This window comes from Acomys russatus, chromosome 2 (genome assembly GCF_903995435.1).
Source record: "Acomys russatus chromosome 2, mAcoRus1.1, whole genome shotgun sequence".
NCBI lineage: Eukaryota > Metazoa > Chordata > Mammalia > Rodentia > Muridae > Acomys > Acomys russatus.
Genome location: NC_067138.1, coordinates 8,567,870 through 8,590,023, shown reverse-complemented (window position 1 = coordinate 8,590,023; position 22,154 = coordinate 8,567,870). Strand labels below are relative to the sequence as shown.

At 47.1% G+C, this 22,154-nt stretch overlaps 1 protein-coding gene across 2 annotated transcripts; it reads left to right on the top strand.

The window, feature by feature from the left end:
- Window positions 1-9,900: 9,900 nt before the first annotated feature.
- Aptx (aprataxin) lies at window positions 9,901-20,109 on the top strand. 2 transcript variants are annotated; one of them, XM_051157763.1, is made up of 7 exons: window positions 9,901-10,228; window positions 12,961-13,007; window positions 13,567-13,653; window positions 15,187-15,246; window positions 17,239-17,465; window positions 18,840-18,943; window positions 19,868-20,109. In XM_051157763.1, exons 1-7 carry the CDS (start codon window positions 10,096-10,098, stop codon window positions 20,020-20,022), a joined length of 813 nt encoding a protein of 270 aa, XP_051013720.1. In that variant the 5' UTR covers window positions 9,901-10,095; the 3' UTR covers window positions 20,023-20,109. The 2 variants fall into 2 exon arrangements, with proteins under 2 accessions (XP_051013720.1, XP_051013717.1); XM_051157760.1 differs by having other exon boundaries at window positions 10,057-10,228; window positions 13,567-13,842.
- Window positions 20,110-22,154: the final 2,045 nt, after the last annotated feature.

Genomic DNA, 22,154 nt, shown 5'->3' with positions numbered 1-22,154 from the left:
TAGTCATATAAAAAAAAGCGACATCCCCAGTCATCAGGGCATTGTAAATCAAAACCACGGTAGGTGGCTGCTTTAACAACAGAAACAGCTACAAATAAGTGCTGACAAGCACACAGAGAAACAGTGTCTGGGCACTGTTACTGGAATATAAAACCACGCAGCTGCTATGGAAAACATTATGGAAGTTTTCAAAGTATTAAAAATAAAATGATCAGGGTTGACTCGGTAAACTGCTTGTCCCTGAAGCACCAGGTTTAGATCCCCAGCACTAATGTTAAAGAGCCCAGTGCAGCCACTTGTGCCTGTGGCACCAGCACTGGGGAGGCAGGCAGGAGGATTCTAGAGCTAAGGGCCTGACTGGTGAGCGCCAGGTTCAGTGAAAGACTCCATCTTTAAAATTAAGATGGATGCTCGGCATGGTCATGGAGTCGTCTCACAGCACTTGGAGGAAGAGACAGGTGGGTCTCTGTGAGTTTGAGGCCAGCCTGGTCTACAGAGTGAGTTCCAGGACAGCCAAGGCTACACAGAGAAACCCTGTCTCAAAAACAAAACAAAACACCAAAAACAAAAATTAAGGTGGAGAGTGATTTAAGAAGACACTTGATACTGACTTCTGGCCTACACATTCACTTGTGCACACTAAAACACACACACACACACACACACACACACACACACACACACACACACACACACACACACCGTACAATCCCATTTTCCAAAAGTAACTGAAGGCAGATCTTGGCGTTTGAACATCCACGTTCATAAGCATTGCATTATCCACAGTAGCCAAGAGGCAACCGAACATCATGTGATCATTTAAACGGTATTCCCAGACTGGTCGGACCCACAGAAGCTAAAAGCAGAATAGTGGGGCTTTAGGGAGATAGTTGTTTGATTCATAGAGAAGTTGACATTTTTATGGTGCTTAGTCCCCTGACAATGTGAAACCAGTGCACGTCTTAAGTGCCTGCCATGCCCTTAGCCACGCATTGTTCCACACAATCTTGCCTTTCTGCTCAGTGTGCTGCAGACAATGGGTTAGACCTAATACAGTGGCTATGAAAACACTGCCCAATTTTGTACAAATGACCCAGTTCAATCTGTAAGACACACAGAAGCCTGGGCTAAGAGGCTTAATCTTGAGGGAAAACCCGAACTGCTAGATCACCAGAGCTGCCTCAATATCTTTTTTTTGTTTTTTTGAGACAGGGTTTCTCTGTCTAGCCTTGGCTGTCCTGGAACTCACTATGTACATCACAGTGGCCTTGAACTCAGAGTTCCACCTGCCTCTAACTCCCAAGTTCTGGGATTAGTTTGTGCCACCACTGACTGGCCAGCTTCCTCAGTATCGTAAGCAGCTGTTAACTACATTCTCAGCCTGGAAGCTGTATAGCTTGAGATGCCCCCTGCCCTCCTGCTCTGATCTTAATACACAGCAGCATCTTCTCTGGTGACAAAAGCATCCCTCTCCGGTGTTCCTGGGAACATCTCCCCTCCTGCCTTGTCAGCTCTCTCAGATGGGGGTGGTGGTGTAGTCTGCCTTCCACAGAAGGAAACAATAGTAACCAATTTGATGGAGAAACAAAAGAGCTCCAAGCTGAGCATGGTAGTGAAGGCCTGAGATTCCAGTATTTCAGGGGTAAAGGCAAGAGGACCTTGAATTTGAGACCAACTTAGGGTACAGTGAGATCTTGGCTAATCGACCAAGAAGGGGGGGGGGGGGAAGAAAGAAAAGAGGGGTCACTCCTTAAGGTTCAGTTTCTTTATCTTTTCTTTTTTTCTTTTTAGTTTTTCGAGACAGGGTTTCTCTGTGTAGCCTTGACTGTCCTGGACTCACTTTGTAGATCAGGCTGGCCTCGAACTCACAGCGATCCGCCTGCCTCTTCCTCCCAAATACTGGGATTAAAGGCGTGCGCCACCACCGCCCGGCTAAGGTTCAGTTTCTATTGCGTTTCAGATTGTACACGCTGGATTTACTCAGGAGATAGGAATTCTTTCATTTGCCAAGCAGTCTTTTGTGATTTACAACACAAGACTTTTTAGGGAATTTACTGGAATTGCTATAAAAATCAGTACAAAGATGTCATTCCAACCTCCCGGCTTTTCTGATTGCCCTCAGTTCATTTAGTGAAGACATCATTAAAAAAAAAAAAATCTTAGCAGGGTTTCTCTGTCTCTCTCTTGAGTCTTCCTTAAAGGGAGAAAGCAAAGTGTAATTTGAACGTGGGTGGTTCAAGGCAATCACTTGAACGATGGCCTCAAAGCTGGGTTTGGTGTCTCACACCTGCAATCCCAGCACTGGGGAGGCTAATGCAGGAGGATCTTCGCGAGTCCAAGGCCAGCTTGGGTTACACAGCGAGTTTGTCTCGCTACCTACAACCTCGCTCCTTCCTTTCAAAGATGGCCTTAAAAACATAGCAAGCTTCCTGAGGAGGAAGTGCTAAGACATGGCTGCGTAGATAAGCCACAGAAGATTGCTGCCTGAAACCTATCTGGGTTCGGAGACAGGGGGGCAAAGGAGCTCTCTACTCAAGGGGGACAACTACCTGCTAGTTGGGAGTCACCCCCTTGTGGACCTGGGATTCGGGCGAGAGAAAGTTTCAGCCAGTTCTGGAAGAGATACTGGTTGCTAGACAGCCATTTGTGACGTCATCTTTCGGCACCGGAAGCGGCGAGGCTCAGTGGAGTCGCGTGGGGGGTTTGTAGGTGTCTGCAGTCGAGGTAAGCTAGTGGTCGGCCTGCCATCCTAGCTGGTTGGGTCGGAAGCTGCAGGGGCGTTTGGCTCCGGCAAGTAGCCATAACCAGGAGCAGTAAGTAGCCTTGAGGGTCGAGGCTTAGGCCGAGCAGGCTCCGGTGGGCGTGTTTCAGGCATGCTGGTCTCCGCCCCATTGTTCCGTTCTCCTCCGCCCGCCCCACCCCCATCCTGACTCCTGTAGCTAGTTGGCCGCAAGATCAGCGCGAAAAGAGTTACAGATAAGAGTGGACACTGCCCATGCCAACGGGGCTGTTCAGCCTGTCGGGAAAGTGTTTCTGCCGGAAACGTCCTCTAAGAGTAACTTGAGGTGCGCTACCGCTGTCCTCAGCGGGCCTTCGAATGCTGGAAGCAGGAAGGCCTTTCTCATGTAGTGCAGAGACTGGTTCAGTAAGGAAGGGGTATTTGAAATAACACCCATTTGGAAGTGACGGGGAATTACTTTTGAGAATTAGACATATATTGGGGATTTCATAGAGCCCCTCCCGCCCCACTTAATTTGAGAGGTCTCATGTAGCCTAGCTGGCCCCAAATTCCTGATCTTCCTGTCTCCAGTTCCAGGTGATGGGATATAGGCATATGCCACTGAACTTGGACAATTTTTCCTTTTTCTTTTTTTTTTTAATTTCTTTTTTAAAAAAAATTAATTTATTGAGACTACATCTCGATTGTTGTCTCCTCACTTGTATCTTCCCGTTCCCCCCTCCCTCCCTCTTTCACCCTATTCCCCTCCCATAGGCCTGTGACACAAGGAGACCTCCTCCCCCACCATATGATCACATCCTGTCAGGTCTCATCCGGATAGCCTGCTTCCCCTTCCTCTGAGTGCCACCAGGCTTCCCCACCAAGGGTAAGTGGTCAAATAAGGGGCACCAGAGTTCATGTCAGAGTCAGTCCCCACTGTCCACACATCTATGGAGAATGTGCTGTCCATTGGCTGGATCTGAATAGGGGGGCTTTTCTCTTTTTTTACAAGATGGGTCACAGTATCTAGATTAGTTTGGCCTCAAACTTCTGGATTTGCTGCCTTTGCAGCTTGAGTACTGAGATTACAGGTCTCTGTCATAGAAATCTTTATACAGAATTGTTCATGCAGGGAAGAAATGCATGGTCATTATTTATTTATTTATTATTTTTATTTATCTTATGGTTATTTTTTATACTTTTTCCCAAGAGGATCTTTGCTCAGTTCCTGCTTGGTCGTTTCTGATTTGTCTGCTCATATAGCTGTCCTCTCCCACCCTTTCAGCAAGCATTCAGGGTCTCCTGAGTTACAAAATCTATTGAAACTTGCAAATTAAGATTTTCGGCTTGTTAGCCAGTCACTCGGGGCTTTGCGCTATCTGGACCTTGTCTGGTCTCTTGGCCGCCTCTGCTTTAAGCTTTGGGTTAACCTTTCTCCATGCCCAGTGTGTGCCTGGTCTTTGTGTGTTTGCCCTAGTGGTTTGATTTGCCTAGAAATGTCTTCCTAATTGCATTTTCTGGTTCTTGTTGCTCCAGTAGGCTGCCTATCTCTACCAGATTAACCAGATTTGTAAGGCTCAGCTTACACCCAACTCCAGGACACCGTCCTTTACATGGTACCACACTGATTATAATTATTTCTGGGTCTCCTCTGAGTCCCAGAGGGAGGGCATATCTGTTAGGTCTTGAGTCCCAGTGCTAGGTTAGCATGAAGCATGTAGTAGGTATGAAATGATCTCAATCAAACAAGTAGTGAGCCCCAAAATAATATTGTATGGTAGTTAAGAACTTACTCTTTGGAAGAAGTTCAAATCTTACCTCTGGCATACAGTGTCTCTGTTGTTTGACGTGGTACTTATTTGTCTAAGCCTTAATTTCTTTCTTTCTTTCTTTCTTTTTTTTCCCTTGGTTTTTCAAGACAGGGTTTCTCTGTATAACAGCCCTGGCTGTCCTGGACTCACTTTGCAGACCAGACTGGTCTCAAACTCAGAGATCTGCCTGCCTTCGTCTCCTGAGAGCTGGGATCACAGGTGTGCGCTGCCTCGCCCGGCCTAAGCCTTAATTTCCATAGGGTGAATATGAGAGGATGTAAAGGAGACATTTGGCGTAGTGCCCACCTTGTACTATGTTCTTTAAGAAAATTTTTTTACATTATTTATTTTTATTTTGTGCCTGAATGTTTTGCCTGCATGCATGAGTGTTTACCATGCACATGCAGTGTCTGTGGAGGCCAGAAGAGGGCGTTGGGTCCCCTTGGAACTGGAGCTACAGTTGCTAGCTGTCATGTGGGTGCTGGGAATGGAGCCTCGCTCCTCTGCAGGGGCAGTCATTACTGTTAACCACTAAACCATCTCTTAGCCCCCATGGAGTATGTTCTTCATACGTTACGCTGAACACTGGGGATCCTGGGCTACGAGACCAAGCCAGCAGTACTTTCCAGGGGCCTGTCTTCCATGCTTCTTGAACGGGGATGCAGTCCCTACTACTCCCTAGGCTCTCAGGACTGGGAAAGTTGTACTGTATTCAGTAAGATGTACAAGATGGCGACTCTATTGGCCTCGGAGGGCATGGGACCTGAAATCGAAGACTTGGGTTTCTGGGAAGGAGAGGAGGATAAGTCAGCGTGAGTATACCTGTTTAGAGTAACTTACTCAGGAGCCTGAAGGATATGTGTGGGTAAGGGTGCCTGCGCCTGCGTGCATGCGTGCGTGCGTGCGTGTGTGAAGGGTGATAGGTAGGCCAGTTCTGTGAAGTAAGTAGCCTCTGAGGAATTAGAAGCTGAGAGTCTTAAATCCAAGTCCGTGTTGGACAGTAGTGGTCCACAATCACTTAAGGTTACATAACTGAGTTTAAATTAGTTGGGCACAAAGTCTAAAGTAAAAAATTCAGTTCCTTGTGCAGTCATGATGCTTGGTGTTTATGGAAAATTACTGGAGGGTCTGGCTAAGACTGAGGAGCACCCGTGCTCCTGGGTTCCCAGTGTTCTAAAGTCACTAAATTCTACAGGTTGGGTCTGGATGTCCCAATGGGCCAAGCTACTGTGGAAGGTACGCTGTGTGAGCATTGTGCATTGACTGCATTGGCTTCCCACCACAGGGCTTTCCTCAATGCCCAGCAAGGACATGCGTCACTTCCCTGCCCATTGCCTGCTCATCCGTCAGTTTGTAGCAGGTTCAACAGATGCCCCACGGAGCACAGCGCCGTAAATGGCACCTGTTGTAGTACCATCACAAGTGGGTCTTGGTTCAACAGATGCCCCATGGAGCACAGCGTTGTAAATGGGACCTGCCTGTAGTACCATCACAAGTGGGCCCTGGTTTAGGATCTGAGATGAACAGCTGACTTTATACTCACATCAAATCCTCGCAGAGACCTGTTGAATTGTCTTTTGGACTTTCTGGCCTCTGTTGCAGTAGCAGTTTCTAGATTAGTCTCTGACCCTAGCTCTCTGTGCTCCTCTGTCTACACACAGCTGTTGGCCAGATTGATCTTGGGCGTCTGTTGTTTCATCTAAAACCTGGCAGTTGTCTCCTGCTGATCATGTGGAAGCTTAGCTCCGCCCCCCCCCCCCAACAGGGTTTCTCTGTGTAGCTCTGGACTCACTTTTGCAGACTAGGCTGGCCTCAAAATCACAGCAATCCACCTGCCTCTGCCTCCCAAGTGCTGGGATTAAAGGTGTGCTCCACCACGCCCGGCTGAAGGTTAGCTTCTTATCCTGGTGCTCTGCCCTTACTTTTGACCCTTTTTTTTTTTTTTTAAAGACAGGGTGTCTCTATGTAGCCTTAACTGTCCTGGACTCGCTTTGTAGACCCGGCTGGCCTCGAACTCACAGTGATCCGCCTGCTTCTGCCTCCCGAGTGCTGGGATTAAAGGTGTGCGCCACTACGCCTGGCATCACTTTTTGCCATTTTTTGAGTGACCCTTGAGGCAGCATTTGTGGTGCAGCCTAGCGTGCGTTCCTGGGTGCAGCCTGTGTTCTCCTGGCCCATGCTTTCCCTCGCGGACTTCTGTCTGTACTGTCACTTGTGCTCTTTGAAGTTAGCTGCCTCTCCTAGTCCTTCCTAATCGGTCCCCCTGGCTCCTGGCCTTCTCTGACCAGGTGGCTTTGGAGGCCTTCCGTGGCTGACAGGACTTTGCGCCTCCTTGGCCTGCATGAGTTCATACTCCTCGGTTCCTGAGGCTGTGCACCTCCGGCTCATCCTGCCTTGCACTGCCTCCTCTCTGCAGATGGTAACAGTGTTCCTTGTTCCGGATACAGCACGTGTACAGGAGGCATTCCTGCTTCTCGGGCGGCAGGCACGGTTTCCCTGTGCTGTTAGAAGCTTGAGCCGCAGTAAGGCTCTAGAACAGTGGTTCGGAACCTGTGGCTCTCCACCCCCTTGGGTGGGTCTGACAACCCTTTCACAGGGTGTCACATGTCAGATATTGCGTATCAGATATTTATATTACAATTCATAACAGTAGCAAAATTGCAGTTATGAAGTAGCAACAAAAACAATTGTATGGAGGTCACCATAACACGAGGAGCTGTATTAAAGGGCTGCAGCATTAGGAAGATTGAGCACCACTGCTGTAGACGTTAGAGAGACATCCTAAAGACCCAGTCCTAGCCTTGCCCTGCTGTTCTCTGCCTCCCTCAGATACACCCAGTTCATCCATTCTCCTGAGCGCCCTACATGTGTGTCTCAGCGTGGCTCTTGGAGCTTCCACAAGCCGAGCCAATTAATTGTGTTCCGATATAAAATTCAGGGCTACGGATTTAGTTTAGTAGTAGAGTGCCTGTTTAGCAACGGCAAGGCCCTGGGCTTCATTTCTAGTAGATGCACACACACACATGCACGCACGCACGCGAACATAAATAAGCGTCACAAAAGACACCCCGCCCACGAGGCACAGCACACAGAAACCACACAAAAAGTAAAGAACCAAACTCACCCTACCCAACAAAACAAATAGCAAAGGGAACCAATGTGAAATTGCTCCTTCATCTCTTTTCTTTCTTTCTTTTTTTTTTTTAAATGTTTATTATTGCTTTTAATTGTGTGATTGTGTGTGTGTGTGTGCGCGCGCGCGCGTGCAGGTGCGCATGTGTGTGCGTGCACAGGCGTGTGTGCGTGCACAGGCGTGTGTGCATGTGTTGTGGTGGGCATACGTGTGAATGCAGGTTCTCACAGAGGCAGAAGTCTCAGGTCCTCTGCAGCCAGGACTAAGGGCGCTTGCAGGCTGCTTTACTTGGGGCTGAAGAATAAACTTGGTGCCTCTTCAAGAGCAGTATGTGCTGTTAACCCTGAGCAAGCTCTGTACTTTCACTTCTAGTTATAAATAGTGTCTTCCTATAAATCTGTCAGTTTGTCTAATGGTATTTTCCAAATAGAGCCCTAGACACTGGGCTGGAGAGGTAGCTCTGCAGTTGGGAGCACTGGCTGCTCTTCCAGAGGACCCGGGTTTATTTCCCAGCATCCACATAGCAGCTCACAACTGTCTGTAACTCCAAGATCTAATACTCACAGACATACATGCAGGCAAAACACCAAATGTACATAAAATTAAAATAAATAAATTATGAAACAAGAAGAACCCTAGATCCTCCCTCCCTTTTTGGCGACGGAGTCTCATGTATCCCTGGCTGTCCTGTAACGTTATGTAGATAAGGCTGACCTCGAACTCACAGAGATCTGCCTGCTTTCGCCTCCTGAGTGCTGGGGTTAAAGCCATATGTCATGTCTGGCTAAACTAGAAATCTTTTGTTTGGGGCTGGAGAGATGGCTCAGGGGTTGAGAGCACTGTCTGCTCTTCCAAAGGTCCAGAGTTCAATTTCCAGCAACCACATGGTGGCTCACAACCATCTATAATGAGATCTGGTGCCCCCTTCTGGTGTATAGGCATACACGCAGGCAGAGCTCTGTATATCTAATAAATAAAATAAATGTTAAAAAAAGAAAAAAAGGGGGCTAGAGAGATGGCTCAGAGGTTAAGAGCACTGTCTGCTCTTCCAAACGTCCTGAGTTCAATTCCCAGCAACCACATTGTGGCTCACAACCATCTATAATGAGATCTGGTGCTCTCTTTTGGCCTGCAGGTGTACATGCAGGCAGAACACTGTATATACAATAAATAAATCTTTAAAAAAAAAAAGAGATCTTTTGTTTGATATCTCTTTACTCCTTTCTTATTTTCCAAATGTCACCAGAAGATAAGTATATCTTCTAGACAGGCAGGCAGATCTCTGAGAATTTTTGTCTACAAAGTAAGTTCCAGGCTAGCCAGTGCTCAAGTGAGACCCTGTCTTTATAAAAAGAAAAAAGAAAAAAGGAGTGGGACTGGAGAGACGGCTTCACAGTCAGTGCATTTGCATCTACATGGCGGCTTGTGATGACCTGTAGCTCTAGTTCCAGGGGATTTGATGTCCTTTTCTGGCTCCTGCAGGTATTGCGTGCATGCGGTGCACACGCTGACAAACACACATGCTCTCTTTCTCAAATAGGATTAGGAATAGAGTTCAGTGGGACAACACTTGCTTAGCATGTGCAAAGCCCTGACTTCTCTCCCCCAAAACAAAGAGAAAAGAGAGAAAGACCTAGAATACTTAGATACTTAGAAAGACACCAGAGATCTGAAGAAGGTTTCTTTTCCCTTTGAAAGATAAGTGTGAGAGTGTTCTGCTTATATATGGCTCAGTGCACCATATGTGCATACGGCCCTTGGAGGTCAGAAGTGGGTATTGGATTCTCTGGAATTGGCGGTACAGATGTTGTGACACACGATGCAGGTGCTGGGGACCGAGCACAGGCCCTGTGGAGGAGCTGCAGGTGCTCTGACAGCTCAGCCATCTCTCCTGGTCCCACAGCTTCATTGTTCAGTTCTTGGTTCTCTGACAGGAACACTCCTTCACAACCCCAAACCCTCAAACATACCCCTTCTTCATGAAACCTCTTTTAATACTCTAAAGAGTCCGTCCTGTCACTGCGCTCATGTATTTGCTTAGAGTGCTTGTACCACGTCACAGTAACTAGAGCATGGACCGTCTGCTCACACGCCCTCCTCTGAGCTCCTCTAGTTACACAGACAGTCTTTCACTCGCTTCTGAAGGACCCTCTACACTTAAATTTAACCTCATACCCAGCATAGGATCTCAACAAATGTATAAGAAGGATTTGAATGCTTAGCATGATTGCCAGGTAAATATTTACCTGCATTATCTCATTAATCCTCAGTAGCCTCCTGAATCCTGTCATTATCGCAGCTTTATGGGTTGAGGAAGTTGAGACTAGGAAGTGAAGTCACTCACCTGTGACCATCCTCACAGTCCTGTGTGGTGGGGCTGGGCGTGGCCTGGGTGATTTGTTTTTCAGTGATGCTCTTCTGTTTTCAGAGTGATGATGCGACTGTGCTGGTTGGTGAGACAGGACAGCCGGCACCAGCGAATCAGACTTCCCCATTTGGAAGCAGTTGTGATTGGTCGAAGCCCAGAGACCAAGATCACAGATAAGAAATGTTCCCGACAGCAAGGTAACTGACTGGTCATAGTAATGTGGAGATGACTGTGTTTAGCTACGGGGGGGGGGGGGGGGCTGGGTAGTGAGAGCCAGAGGTACACATTTTCTGCTGTTCTTCATGGAAAGCCTTTTGTATTCCCGAAACAAGACCCATAAGTCATGTTCTTTTCGTGAGCACCTGGGCTGGTTCTTCCTGGGTTCTCCTTCACAATGCAGTAACACGCAAGGCAGCTCAGTAAAGGGTGGGAGCAGGTGCCTGATGCCCTCTAACTGCGGGCTGGCAGGATTGAGTCTGGTACCCTCCTTTGTCCAGTGGTTATCCACTAAGCAGAAAGACAAGCAAATTCTGGAATCTTCAAGCTGAAACCATGTCTGAGACACAGTGGTGTGGTGCCAGCCTTTATATATTGCCTTACACAGAGGGAAGATCTTAGTAAGACTTTGGCATCCAGCTTGTCTTACACACACACACACACACACACACACACACACAGACATAGACACACACACACACAGACACACACACACACAGACAAACACACACACACAACACAGACAGACACACAGACACACTCACACAGACACAGAAACATGCACAGACAGACACATACACACACACACACAGACATACACACACAGACACACACACACACAGATACACACACACACACAGACATATACACACACACAGATATACACACAGACACACAGACACACACAGACACACACACAGACAAACACACACACAGACACAACACAGACAGACAGACAGACACACACACACACACAGACACAGAAACATGCACAGACAGACAGACAGACACATACACACAGACACACACACAGACACACACACACAGACACACAGAAACATACAGACACACAAAGACAGACAGACACAGACACACAAACACAGACACACACACACACACACAGACAGATGATACGCGCACAGACACACACACACACACACATTGACACAGACACACACATACAGACACATGGAAACATACAGACACACACAGACAGACAGACACATACACACAGACACTTTCGTGCAAACTGTGGCATGCTCACCACTCCCTGTAGTGTGACTCCCATGACCCTAAGGGTCTGAATTTAGAGTTGGGGTCTGTAGCAGTGAGTACAGACTTCACTGTATGAGTTAGTCCAAGTGGAGCTGGAGTGTTTGGGCTGAGTAGGCCCAGGCTACAGGCCTGCTTCTGTCTGTCCCCCTCCTTACAGCAGCAAGCAGGGTTCTCTAGCTCTCTGCCTGGCCTCTGCTGAGCAACTGTGGTGCCCCTCTTGTTCCCTGCCTTAACCCCACATGGTTTCTTGACTTGTCTGAATATGAGTGCTTACAGTTGACCTTTCCACACACACTCATACTGTCCAGTCCAGCAGTGCTTTCTTTCTTTGGTTTTTGTTTTTTTGAGACAGGGTTTCTCCATGTGGCCTTGGTTATCCTGGAACTCGCTTTGTAGACCAGGCTGGCCTCGAACTCACAGAGATCTGCCTGCCTCTGCCTCCCGAGTGCTGAGATTCAAGGCTTGCGCCACCATAGCCCAGCTCACATTTGTTTGTTTTCATGATTTATTTTTATTAATTTAGAAAATTATATTCGGGGCTGGAGAGATGGCTCAGCGGTTAAGAGTACTGAGTGCTCTTCCAGAGGACCTGGGTTCAATTCCCAGTACCCACATGGCAGCCCACAGCTGTCTGTAACTCCAAGATTGGACATGCTCACACATATGTGCAGGTAATACACCAATGCACATAAAAAATTATATGTGTGCTAGGCAGTGGTGGTGCATGCCTTTAATCCCAGCAGTGGGGAGGCAGAAGCTGGCAGATCTCTGTGAGTTCGAGGACAGCCAGGAATACACAGAGAAACCCTATCTCAAAAAAACGAAAAACAAAACAAAACAAAACAAAAAACAAAGGGATTTAGGCAGAGGCAGGCGGATCTCTGTGAATTCGAGGACAGCCTGGTCTACAAAGTGAGTACAGGGCAGCCCAGACTACACAAAGAAATCCTGTCTTGAAAAAAGCCAAAAACAAACAAACAAAACCCAAAACATTTAGTTTAGGGCTGGAGAGATGGCTCAGAGGTTAGGAGCACTGACTGCTCTTCCAAAGGTCCAGAGTTCAATTCCCAGCAACCACGTGGTGGCTCACAACCATCTATTATGTGATCTGGTGCCCTCTTCTGGCCTGCAGGTGTACATTCAGGCAGAACATTGAATACATAATAAATACATAAATAAAAATTATATGCTTATCTGTGTGTTTGTATATTTGAGTTCAATTCCCTGTAGAAGCCAGTGGCATCAGATTCACTGCCGCCCCCAGGCTTTCAGCCAGGATATTAGTAGTAGCTAAGGGAGTATATGTACTGCTATAATTTATTTTATTATTTTTATTTTTTTGTGAGAAGTGAGGGTTAAGATAGCCTTACATATTCTGGTCTGACCTTGCACACTGGCTGTGCAGCCAAGGCTAGCCTTGGACTGACCCTATTTCTCCAGCCTAGGATTACAGGCATGTGCCGCCATGCCTCGCTCACGGATGGACATTTCATGGAAGGGTTGAAGCTGTTAGAAACGAGTGGTATGTGCAGGCCCAGGCATGAGCAGAGGAGGCTCGGCTGAGGCTGCCTGCAGCGGTTGGGTTTTGTTGTCCTCTAGGGAGAACAGAGTACCTGGTTTGGGTTACGTCTGTTTAATGCTGTCTTATTTCTTTTAGTACAATTGGAAGCAGAGTGTGACAAGGGATATGTCAAAGTGAAGCAGGTATGTGTGCTTGTGACTCGTATTTCCACCTTATACTTGATAGGTTTTTTGGGTTGTTTGTTTGTTTTAAGAGACAGGGTTCTCTGTGTAGCCCTGGCTGTCCTGGAACTCACTATGTAGATCAGGCTGGCCTCAAAAACAGAGATCTGCCTGCCTCTCGAGTGCTGGGATTAAAGGCATGTGCCACCACCTCCTGGCTTTGATAGTTTTCTTTTCTTTCTTTCTTTTTCTTTTTCTTTTTTTTTTTTTTTTGTTTCTATATTATCTTGGTTGTCCTGAAATCGCTCTGTAGACCAGGCTGACCTCAAACTCACAGAGATCCACCTGCGTCTGCCTCCTAAGTGCTGGGATTAAAGGCATGAGCCACCATGCCTGATTTTTGATAGTTTTCTTATACTGTTGCATTTGACTGTCTGTGCCAGCTAATGAAAGCTCCTCTGTCATGGGTGGAAGTGACGGCGTGAATAGTAGGCAGGGTGACTGTAGAGCGAGGGGTTAATACAGCTCCCAGGTCTATTACCATTGCTGTTCTATTTACGTTAAGATCGTTTATCCACAGGTGGGGGTCAATCCCACCAGCATCGACTCGGTGGTCATTGGGAAGGACCAGGAGATGAAGCTGCAGCCTGGCCAGATTCTCCGCCTGGTGAATGAACTGTATCCGTATATTGTAGAGTTTGAGGAAGTGGCAAAGAGCCCTGACCTAGAAACACAAAGGAAGAGAAAGAGGTCAGACAGTGATGGTGAGGAGATGGGTGCTGCCCAGGCACCTGAGGACAGCCATGGCCAGTGCTCTGTGCCCCCTAAGAAGGGCAGGGACGGAGCCACCAAACAGGTGAGATTGGTGTGATTGCCAGATGAGGAGGAGACGAATTGAGATATAATGACTGCTTAATTGCCAGTGAGGTGGTATTAATCATAATGAGGGTTGGTGACCATGATGAGAGTCACTCTGAGAATCCCTTGGTGAATGCCCCTTTATATGCCATTTGATTAAATTCCTGGGGTAAGCCACTTGAAGGAAGGCAAGGAAGTCAGTGATGACAGTGTGCCACGCCCTCCCAGCTTAGTGATTGACCTAACTGGGCAACAAGGGAATGAAGAAAGGTCAGGGACACTTCCAGAAGAGCTGGAACTGGGCGGGTTGTGCTCTGCAGTGGAGGGGCACCGCCGCCAGCCCAGAAACTCAGATGATTATTTTATATGTCTGAATTGGGGAGGCGGGTTTGTTTATAAGGCTGAACAAGGAGGCAGGCTTAGCTAACGCTGGTAGGAGGTCTCTATAGGAAGCAGGCTCAGGCTGTAACATCCTGGAGGAGGCGCCGTGGTCTGTGGTTTCTGTGTAGCCTGCATAGCCAGCCATTTGTAAGCACTGGCATGTGGACCGCAGGAAGGCTTGGCCATTTCCACGGGTTTGGGCACTGAGGTCCTAGACATGGCCGGCCTTGTCAACAGCACACACTCACTTAGGACCTTATCCACTCCTTACACACTCACTCAGGGCTTCCTTTACTCCCGTAATTGTGGGTCATCTGCTCGCCTAGCTATTGGCTACCACTACAGCATTTCACAGCCGATGGAATTCACATGTTGGTGTCAAAGGAGAAACTAGGGTAGGCTGCAGCCGGAGTGTGGGAGGGCAGAGGAGGCTGGGCCATATTCTGGCAGTTTTGGCTTTACAGAACTTTTCCTGGGGAGATGTGAGCAAGTGTCTGTTCACTCCAGATGTGGCACTGATGACAGACCAACTATTGCACCCACGTCTAACGTGGTGAGCCAGTGAGTTTAGCTGTGGCTACTTACAGCAGCGCGGGCAACTTATGTGTGACTGCCCATCAAAGCGGAGCCTCCCTCCAGCAGCTGCTAGCTGCCTGTGTGTCCTCTGGGAGGGGAGGAGCCTCCTGAGCCCTCCCGACCCCCAAACACAGGAGTGTTGCTTGGTCCAGTCTTGCTCAGAATCACAGCTGCTCTTATCTGGACAGCAGTCCTTGCCTAGGACAGAGTCCTCTGTCGGCCTTCATCCTTAGATCACATGGAGGCTGTGCTTCTAAAGGGAGTCTGCTCTAATTCTCAACAGCCAACCTTACTTCCATGTTGTTTGGACTTCGCTGTCATGCAGCATTAACCACATTTGATTATTGGCATTTACATTTACACTGTCTTTTTTTTTTTTGCTTAGGAAGCACCAGGCCACTGGAGTCAAGGCTTGAAGATTTCTATGAAAGACCCCAAAATGCAGGTCAGTATAAAATTGTATAGTTTAGTATCTGTCATTTACTGTACGACTACTGTGCCAATGTCATAATTATAAAATGAAGTCAAAGGATGGCAATTCTTCCCAGTGGGCTCTGTTTACTGGGCTTTCCTGTGAGAACAGGTGACTTCCATGTTGCTACTGGAGTAGTAACAGACTCTATCCCTTTGCCTGCACTCTGTCCTTCATTAACACGACTGTTTTCTTGGTCTCCTTTCTAAATGTTATACCATACTCCTCACACTTAAAAAAAAAAGGCTTATGTATGTATAAGTATACAGCCTACATGTACATGTGCACACAAGAAGAGGGCACCAGATCTCACCACAGATGGTTGGGAGCCACCATGGAGATGCTGGGAATTGAACTCAGGACCTTTGGAAGAACAGCTAGTGTTCTCAGCCTCTGAGCCATCTCTCCAGCCCCCGTACTCACACTTAATAGCTGTTGCCACATATATGTGCATACATTATCGGCCAGGAGCCATATATGGGAGAGCATGTGGGTGTTTTCTTTTTTCTCTTTCTGATTTTTGGGTCACCTTGTTTTAATAGTATGCTTACTAAGTCCATTCATTTTCCTGTATATTTTGTGATTTCACTTTTCTTTCTGAAAAAATTTTATGATTTATTTTGATGTGTAGGGTGTTTTTCCTGTATGTACATCTGTGTACCATGTATGTGCCTGGTGCCCAAGGATGCCAGGAGAATCCTGTGGGGGGGGGGGCTCCAGTTACAGATGACTGTGGACCACCATGTGGGTATGGGGAATCAGACCTGGCTCCTCTGCAAGAGCTGTCAGTGCTCTTCAGGTCATCTTTCCAGGTTCCTCCTCCCTCCCCCTCAGGAGACAGCGTTTCTCTACAGCCCTGGCTGTTCTGACACTTGCAATGTAGACCAGGGTGTCCTCAGCTCATACAGCTCCGCCTGCCTCTGTTCCCCGAGTGCTGGCATTAAAAGCGTGACTCCACAGCCAGCTCCCCATTTTCTGACTGTTTTTTCATTTATATATATAGCACATTTTCATTATCCATTGACCTGCTGATGGACATGTGAGTCATGACAGAGCATATGAACTGTTTTTCTCCTCTGAACTCTCCTAGCCTTTTCTTTTTTGTTGTAGATAAGTACATAAAATTGTAACTGAAAGTGTTAAACCCTAAGCATAGCTCCACAGCTTCAGAACTGCCACTCTGGCTGTTGAAGAATTTTCTGGGCTGTACAGCATTTGCTAATAGGTGGGCTACCTTAATCTGTGTGATGGTTTTTATTTGTGAGTTTGTTAACAACAAAGTGATTCTATAACATTTTAAAAAGCAGTAAGAGGTCTTTGGGGAGAAGCTCACTTCTCAGATGAATATATTGTTTGCTTTGTCTCTTTTCAACGTCTGGGTGCTATTAAGAGACATTGCGGACCAGCAGGATGGCTTAGTGAGTAAGGGTACTTGCTGCCAAGGCTGATTACTTGTGTTCAGTCCCTGGCACCAACGTGGTAGAAGGAGACAACCAACTCCTTCAGTTGTTCTGTGATCGCCCCACATAAACAGCAAATGTTAAAAAGGGAAATTGTGCTACCCTGTGCACAGTCCCTTTGAGGGGATCATCAGATACTGTGTGGCGACTGTAGTAATGCTTTCTTCATGCCAGAAATCAGCCTTCATCCTTGGAGGGGCCTTTGAGGTCTATTTCAGTAAGAGCTCGGTGACGTCTACACACACCTGTTCCATCCAGGTCTGTGTTAGAGAGGCTGGGGTTGAGTTCCACCTGCAGAGATTTTAGCACCGAGCCCTTGGCAGCTCAGGTAGTGTCTGAAGGTGTAATCTGGGTTGGAACCCTAGGTTCCTCACTGCGCAGTGAAGTGACTGGTGTGAGATGCTCACCTCTGACATATGCTGTACAAGGTTTTGTGAGTGTGTAGACCCCACATGCACAAAGATTCTCAGTGACGCCTCTTTCCTTCCCTTGTGCTCTCTGCTAGGTTTACAAAGATGATCAGGTGGTGGTGATTAAGGATAAATATCCCAAGGCCCGTCATCACTGGCTGGTCTTACCGTGGGCTGCCATTTCCAGTCTGAAGGTTGTGACCAGTGAACACCTTGAACTTCTCAAACATATGCACTCTGTAGGGGAGAAGGTGATTGCAGATTTTTCTGGACCCAGCAAACTGCGCTTCCGATTGGGTTACCATGCCATTCCCAGCATGAGGTGAGCCTGGGCTGGGGTGCTGCACGCTGCTGGTCCAGGTGGCTAGCTTGGACTTGAGCGTTGGGTAGTTCCAAGCCCAGGGGAGTAGGTGGGATGTTTCCAAGGCAGGTGGGCCGAATCCTATACCTGCCTCACTTGCCTAAGTTCCTGCTTCTACCTGTAATTCAGTCCCTTGTAGTTTTTAATTTCTCTCAAAATTTAAGCTTTCTAACATGCAAACTAGACGAAATAGCGTCTCTATCTTGGGTGAAATCTTATTGTCAGTGGCTTGTTAGAACTCTTGGAGTTGTCTGTAAGTCCTAAATAGCTAAGGAACAAAAAATCATAGACTTCTATAAATATAAGCTCAGGGTATGTATAGTTTCAAATAAAATGAGGGAAAAGGATGGCGTTTGCTCTTCATTGGCTTATTTGCAGAAGACTTTGGGATAAGCTGTAAATTTTGGAAGGCAAGCAGGACAAACTCCTTTAGTTTATTTGGTTCAAGCAATAAGATAATGCACGGGCTATACACTGGCATACACCCTCAGTCCCAGCTTTCAAAAATTACAATAATCAACATAAAACTTACATTTTAGCTGGGTGTGGTGGCACACACCTATAATCGCAGCACTCAGGAGGTAGATGCCTGGTCTACAAAGTGAGTCCAGGACAGCCAAGGCTACACAAAGAAACCTGTCTTGAAACACCAAACCAAACCAAACCCTTACACTTTAAAGGTTTTTATTTTGTTGACCTCTTCTCACATCAGCATCCTGAGGCTGGGGCCACAGGTCTTTCCTACTGTACCCAGATAAGTACTTACATTTTTTGAGATTTCTTCATTTTCCTATTATAAAGCAATATTTTTAATTTTAAAAAATGTAAAATTTGAAGCAACGACCTGCCATGCTTCCACCACTGACTAGATGACAGACTTGTTTGACTCTCACCTGCCTTTGCTGAAATGTTCTTTTTGTGCGTCACTGCATAAACCCACGATGGGCTGGGCCCTCCCCTGTCAATCACTAACTAACAAAATGCCCTATAGGCTTTCGTTTAGACTGATCTTACGGAGGCATTTTCCTTCTTTTGTTGTTGTTGTTTTGAGACATGGTTACTCTGTGTAGCTGTGGCTGGTCCAGAACCCACTCTGCAGACCAGGCTTAAGTGGGGTGCCTCCTCTCAGATGACTTCAGCTTGTGTCGGGTTGACATAACCTCTCCAGCACATGTGGAAAGCACTAACTGTTCTCAGCTAACTGACTGGGTGGGCTGCACTGAATGAACGCGGTGGCAAAACTTTATGTACTTGTGCCAGCTTTGACTGAGGTCACTGTGATTAAACCATGGTTTTTAGCACTCAGCTCTTTTTCCTTTTTCACCTTTCACCTAGCCATGTACACCTTCATGTGATCAGCCAGGATTTTGATTCTCCTTGCCTTAAAAACAAAAAGCACTGGAATTCTTTCAATACAGAATACTTTATGGAATCACAAGGTAAATAGTATTCTGGCTTTAAATTTTTTTTTTTTTTTTTTTTTTTTTTTTCATTTTCTTAGCTGTTTACTGTCTGACTCAGTTGTTTCTCTAAGTAACAACCTGGCCTCAAATGACCCGCATGTGTTTAGTGATCTCTATAAAAAGGCACTCCTGAAATGACCCGCGTGTGTTTAGTGATCTCTATAAAAAGGCACTCCTGAAATGATAAGGATGTTTCATTATAATAGAATTGCCAGCTGCTTTGCTGCAAGCACCCTGGAGGTACCAAGTGAGCTCTTACGCCACGGCCAAAAGTTTCCTTTTGACAGCAGATGAGTTCATGGCTGCTCAGTATGTGGGGGTTCTGAGGCAACTAAGCTGGCTCCCACCTCCTGTAGTTTGTACCATTTCACCGAGCAGTCCCAAGAACTGGGGTCCCCACTTTGAATACATGAGGCTTTACAGGGGATACTTCCTGTCCACGTGTTGAAGAGTTGTTGGGTGAGGAGGATCTCAGTAGCTCTTTCTTCTGTGGCAGGAGGTGAACATGAGTTTGGGGCTCTCTGCTGTCTGCAGTGGCTCATGGATGCTGTGTGTATTTGGGGTGTAAGCATTTCCCATTATGTTTGCTGTGCAGCTTCAGTGCCGCCGCAGTGTGAACGTGGCAGCTGCCAATTTGCAAAGAGCTACGTGGGGAAAGCAGGATAATAAGCTGTGGTGTGGTAGCAGGGAACGTGTCCTGCAGGAGTGCATCATCTCACGGGGAGGCTGACAGACTCAGAGTCTGGACACGTACATGTTTTCCAGGGTGAAGTCTAACTTCAAGCTTACAATCTTTAGAGCACTGGATGTGTTGATCAGAGTCAGGGTTTTTAGCCTTTTCTTGCGGTCTTACTGGCTGTCCAGAGTGGCAGGGATCTGAACTGTACTTCTTGCTTGCAGCTGTGATCAAGATGGTTCAAGAAGTTGGCAGAGTGACTGTTCAAGATGGGACTGGTGAGCTCTTGAAGCTTCCTCTTCGTTGCCATGAGTGTCAGCAGCTGCTGCCTTCCATCCCACAGCTGAAGGATCACCTGAGGAAGCACTGGGGCGGGTGACGCACTCCTTGGCGACTGGGTGCAGTGCTAGCATCTGCCTGCGCTCCGTTCAGTCCTGAACTAAAGCACACAGCTTTCCAAAGCAAAGCGTATTTCTTCTTGAGCGGCCACACATAGGGTGACTCTGGTTAGTTCAGGAACTGGGAATTTGGGTTTCTATAGGTGTGCACTCTGGTGATGGAGGCTGAGCCCTGCCTGATCACCCTTTCCAGGACCATGTCAGGCTGACTAATGAGGGCAAAGCCAGCTGGAGACTCAAGTGAAGGACATGGAAGCACAGGACTGAAAGTATAGTTTGTTCCTGCCCTGCCCCAGGTCATGTGGTTTCTTTTCTTCAAGGTATCTGAGGTGCTGAGGGGGCCTCGTTCCCCGACTTCAGTCTATTCTATGATAGTCTGCTTCCCTCCGTGAGCCTTCCAATCTGCTGTACCAGGGTGAGTGTAAGTGAAAGTGTGTGGCCATCGTCTGCACAGAGAGGACTTGTGTGTGACTGTGCCAGGGCAGAGCACATGGTGATGCTTGGGTGCAGTATGTTAACAGGGCAGTTTATGCTGAGAGCAGCCTGGGGTAATGTGTACTGCCAGTTTCAGGCTCTTTTTTTTTTTTTTTCCTTTTTTTTGTTTTTGTTTTTTCAAGACAGTTTCTCTGTGTAACAGAGCCCTGGCTGTCCTGGACTCACTTTGTAGACCAGGCTGGTCCTGAACTCATAAACATCCTCCTGTCTCTGCCTCCGGAGGGCTGGGATTAAAGGCATGTGCCACCAGGCCCATTTCAGCCTCTCTCTTGAGCGTTATAGAACATTTAATCAAACTTCAGATAAATTTTCCCCAGTGTACCTTGAAAAAAGCAGATGTTACAAAGAGTTCATTTAGTTTTTACCTAATGCTATGTAGTTTAGCAATCAATACTAAAATGAATATTTGATTATAAACTGCAGGAATGTCAGATGTAATGACAAACATTCGGAGAGTGAGGTGACCATGCCTACATTCTTCATTCTGCCCAAAATAGGCTTCCTAGGTCTGGAGAGATGACTTAACGGGTAAGAGTGCACACTGCTCTTTAGAGGACCTGAGTTTTGTTCCAGCACCCACATCAGGTAGCTTACAACCACCTATAGCTCCAGGGCACCCAACACCCTCTTCTGACTTTTGGGGCACTGCATTCAAGTGCAGGAACCTGAATACAGACACACACATTCGTACACAATTAAAATCTTTAAAAAATTAGATCTCTTAGCGGGGCAAAGACCTTCTGAACTCTGGGTTGCTTGACAGCTTTATCATTGCACAGCTAGGTGAGACCTGACTTCACAATCAGTGGGAGGGGCGAGGGGAGAATGCAGGTTAGAAGAAAGCCAGCCCTGGGTAAAGCTGCATAGTGGCACACTCTCCTGTAACCCCCACATTTATGAGGTGGAGGAGCCGAGAGGATCAGGAGTTCAAGGTCATCTTGATTATACGGTAAGCTTGAGGTCTGGGCTATCTGTGGCCCTGTCTCAGATAAGTAAATAAGTAAATAATTTAAGAGGGGGAAATAAAATTATATGTGAGGTGCCAAAGCATATTATTTTGCTCATTTGACCTTGGCTCCATCGTAGCCAGGCAGGACAGTTTTATCAAAGCAGTTAAGGTTCACGTCTGGAATAACTCGCACAGGCTCTTGTGTGGAGTGGCAGGTCCTCTTCTTGCGGTGCTATTCAGATGGCTGTCGAGTCGTTAGGAAGTGGAGCCTGGCTGGGAGAAGTGGGTGTCCAGGAGCAGGCTTTTGAGGGTTATACCCATCATAAAGAGATAAATGAGAACAAATTAAGAGTGAAGGCTTATATCTGAGGCTCAGTTCTGTTACATGCTAGCTGTGGAACATTGGGGAAAGCGTTTAACTTCCCCGGCTTCGATTTTCTTATCTGTGAAATGAAGTTAAAATATGTCCCTCCCACCAGGCAGTGCTGGATCTGAGTTCAGGGCCAATCTTTGCTACAGAGTGAGTTCCAGGACAGCCAGGGCCACCCTGTCTCAGAAAACAAAACAAAAATAATGTCCTTCCCAGGCTGGCTGAAAGGCTTAAAGATGTCTTCCCTGTGCCATCTCTGGAGCCACAGGGACCTTCCTCCCAGCAGCCTCCTCCTGGTT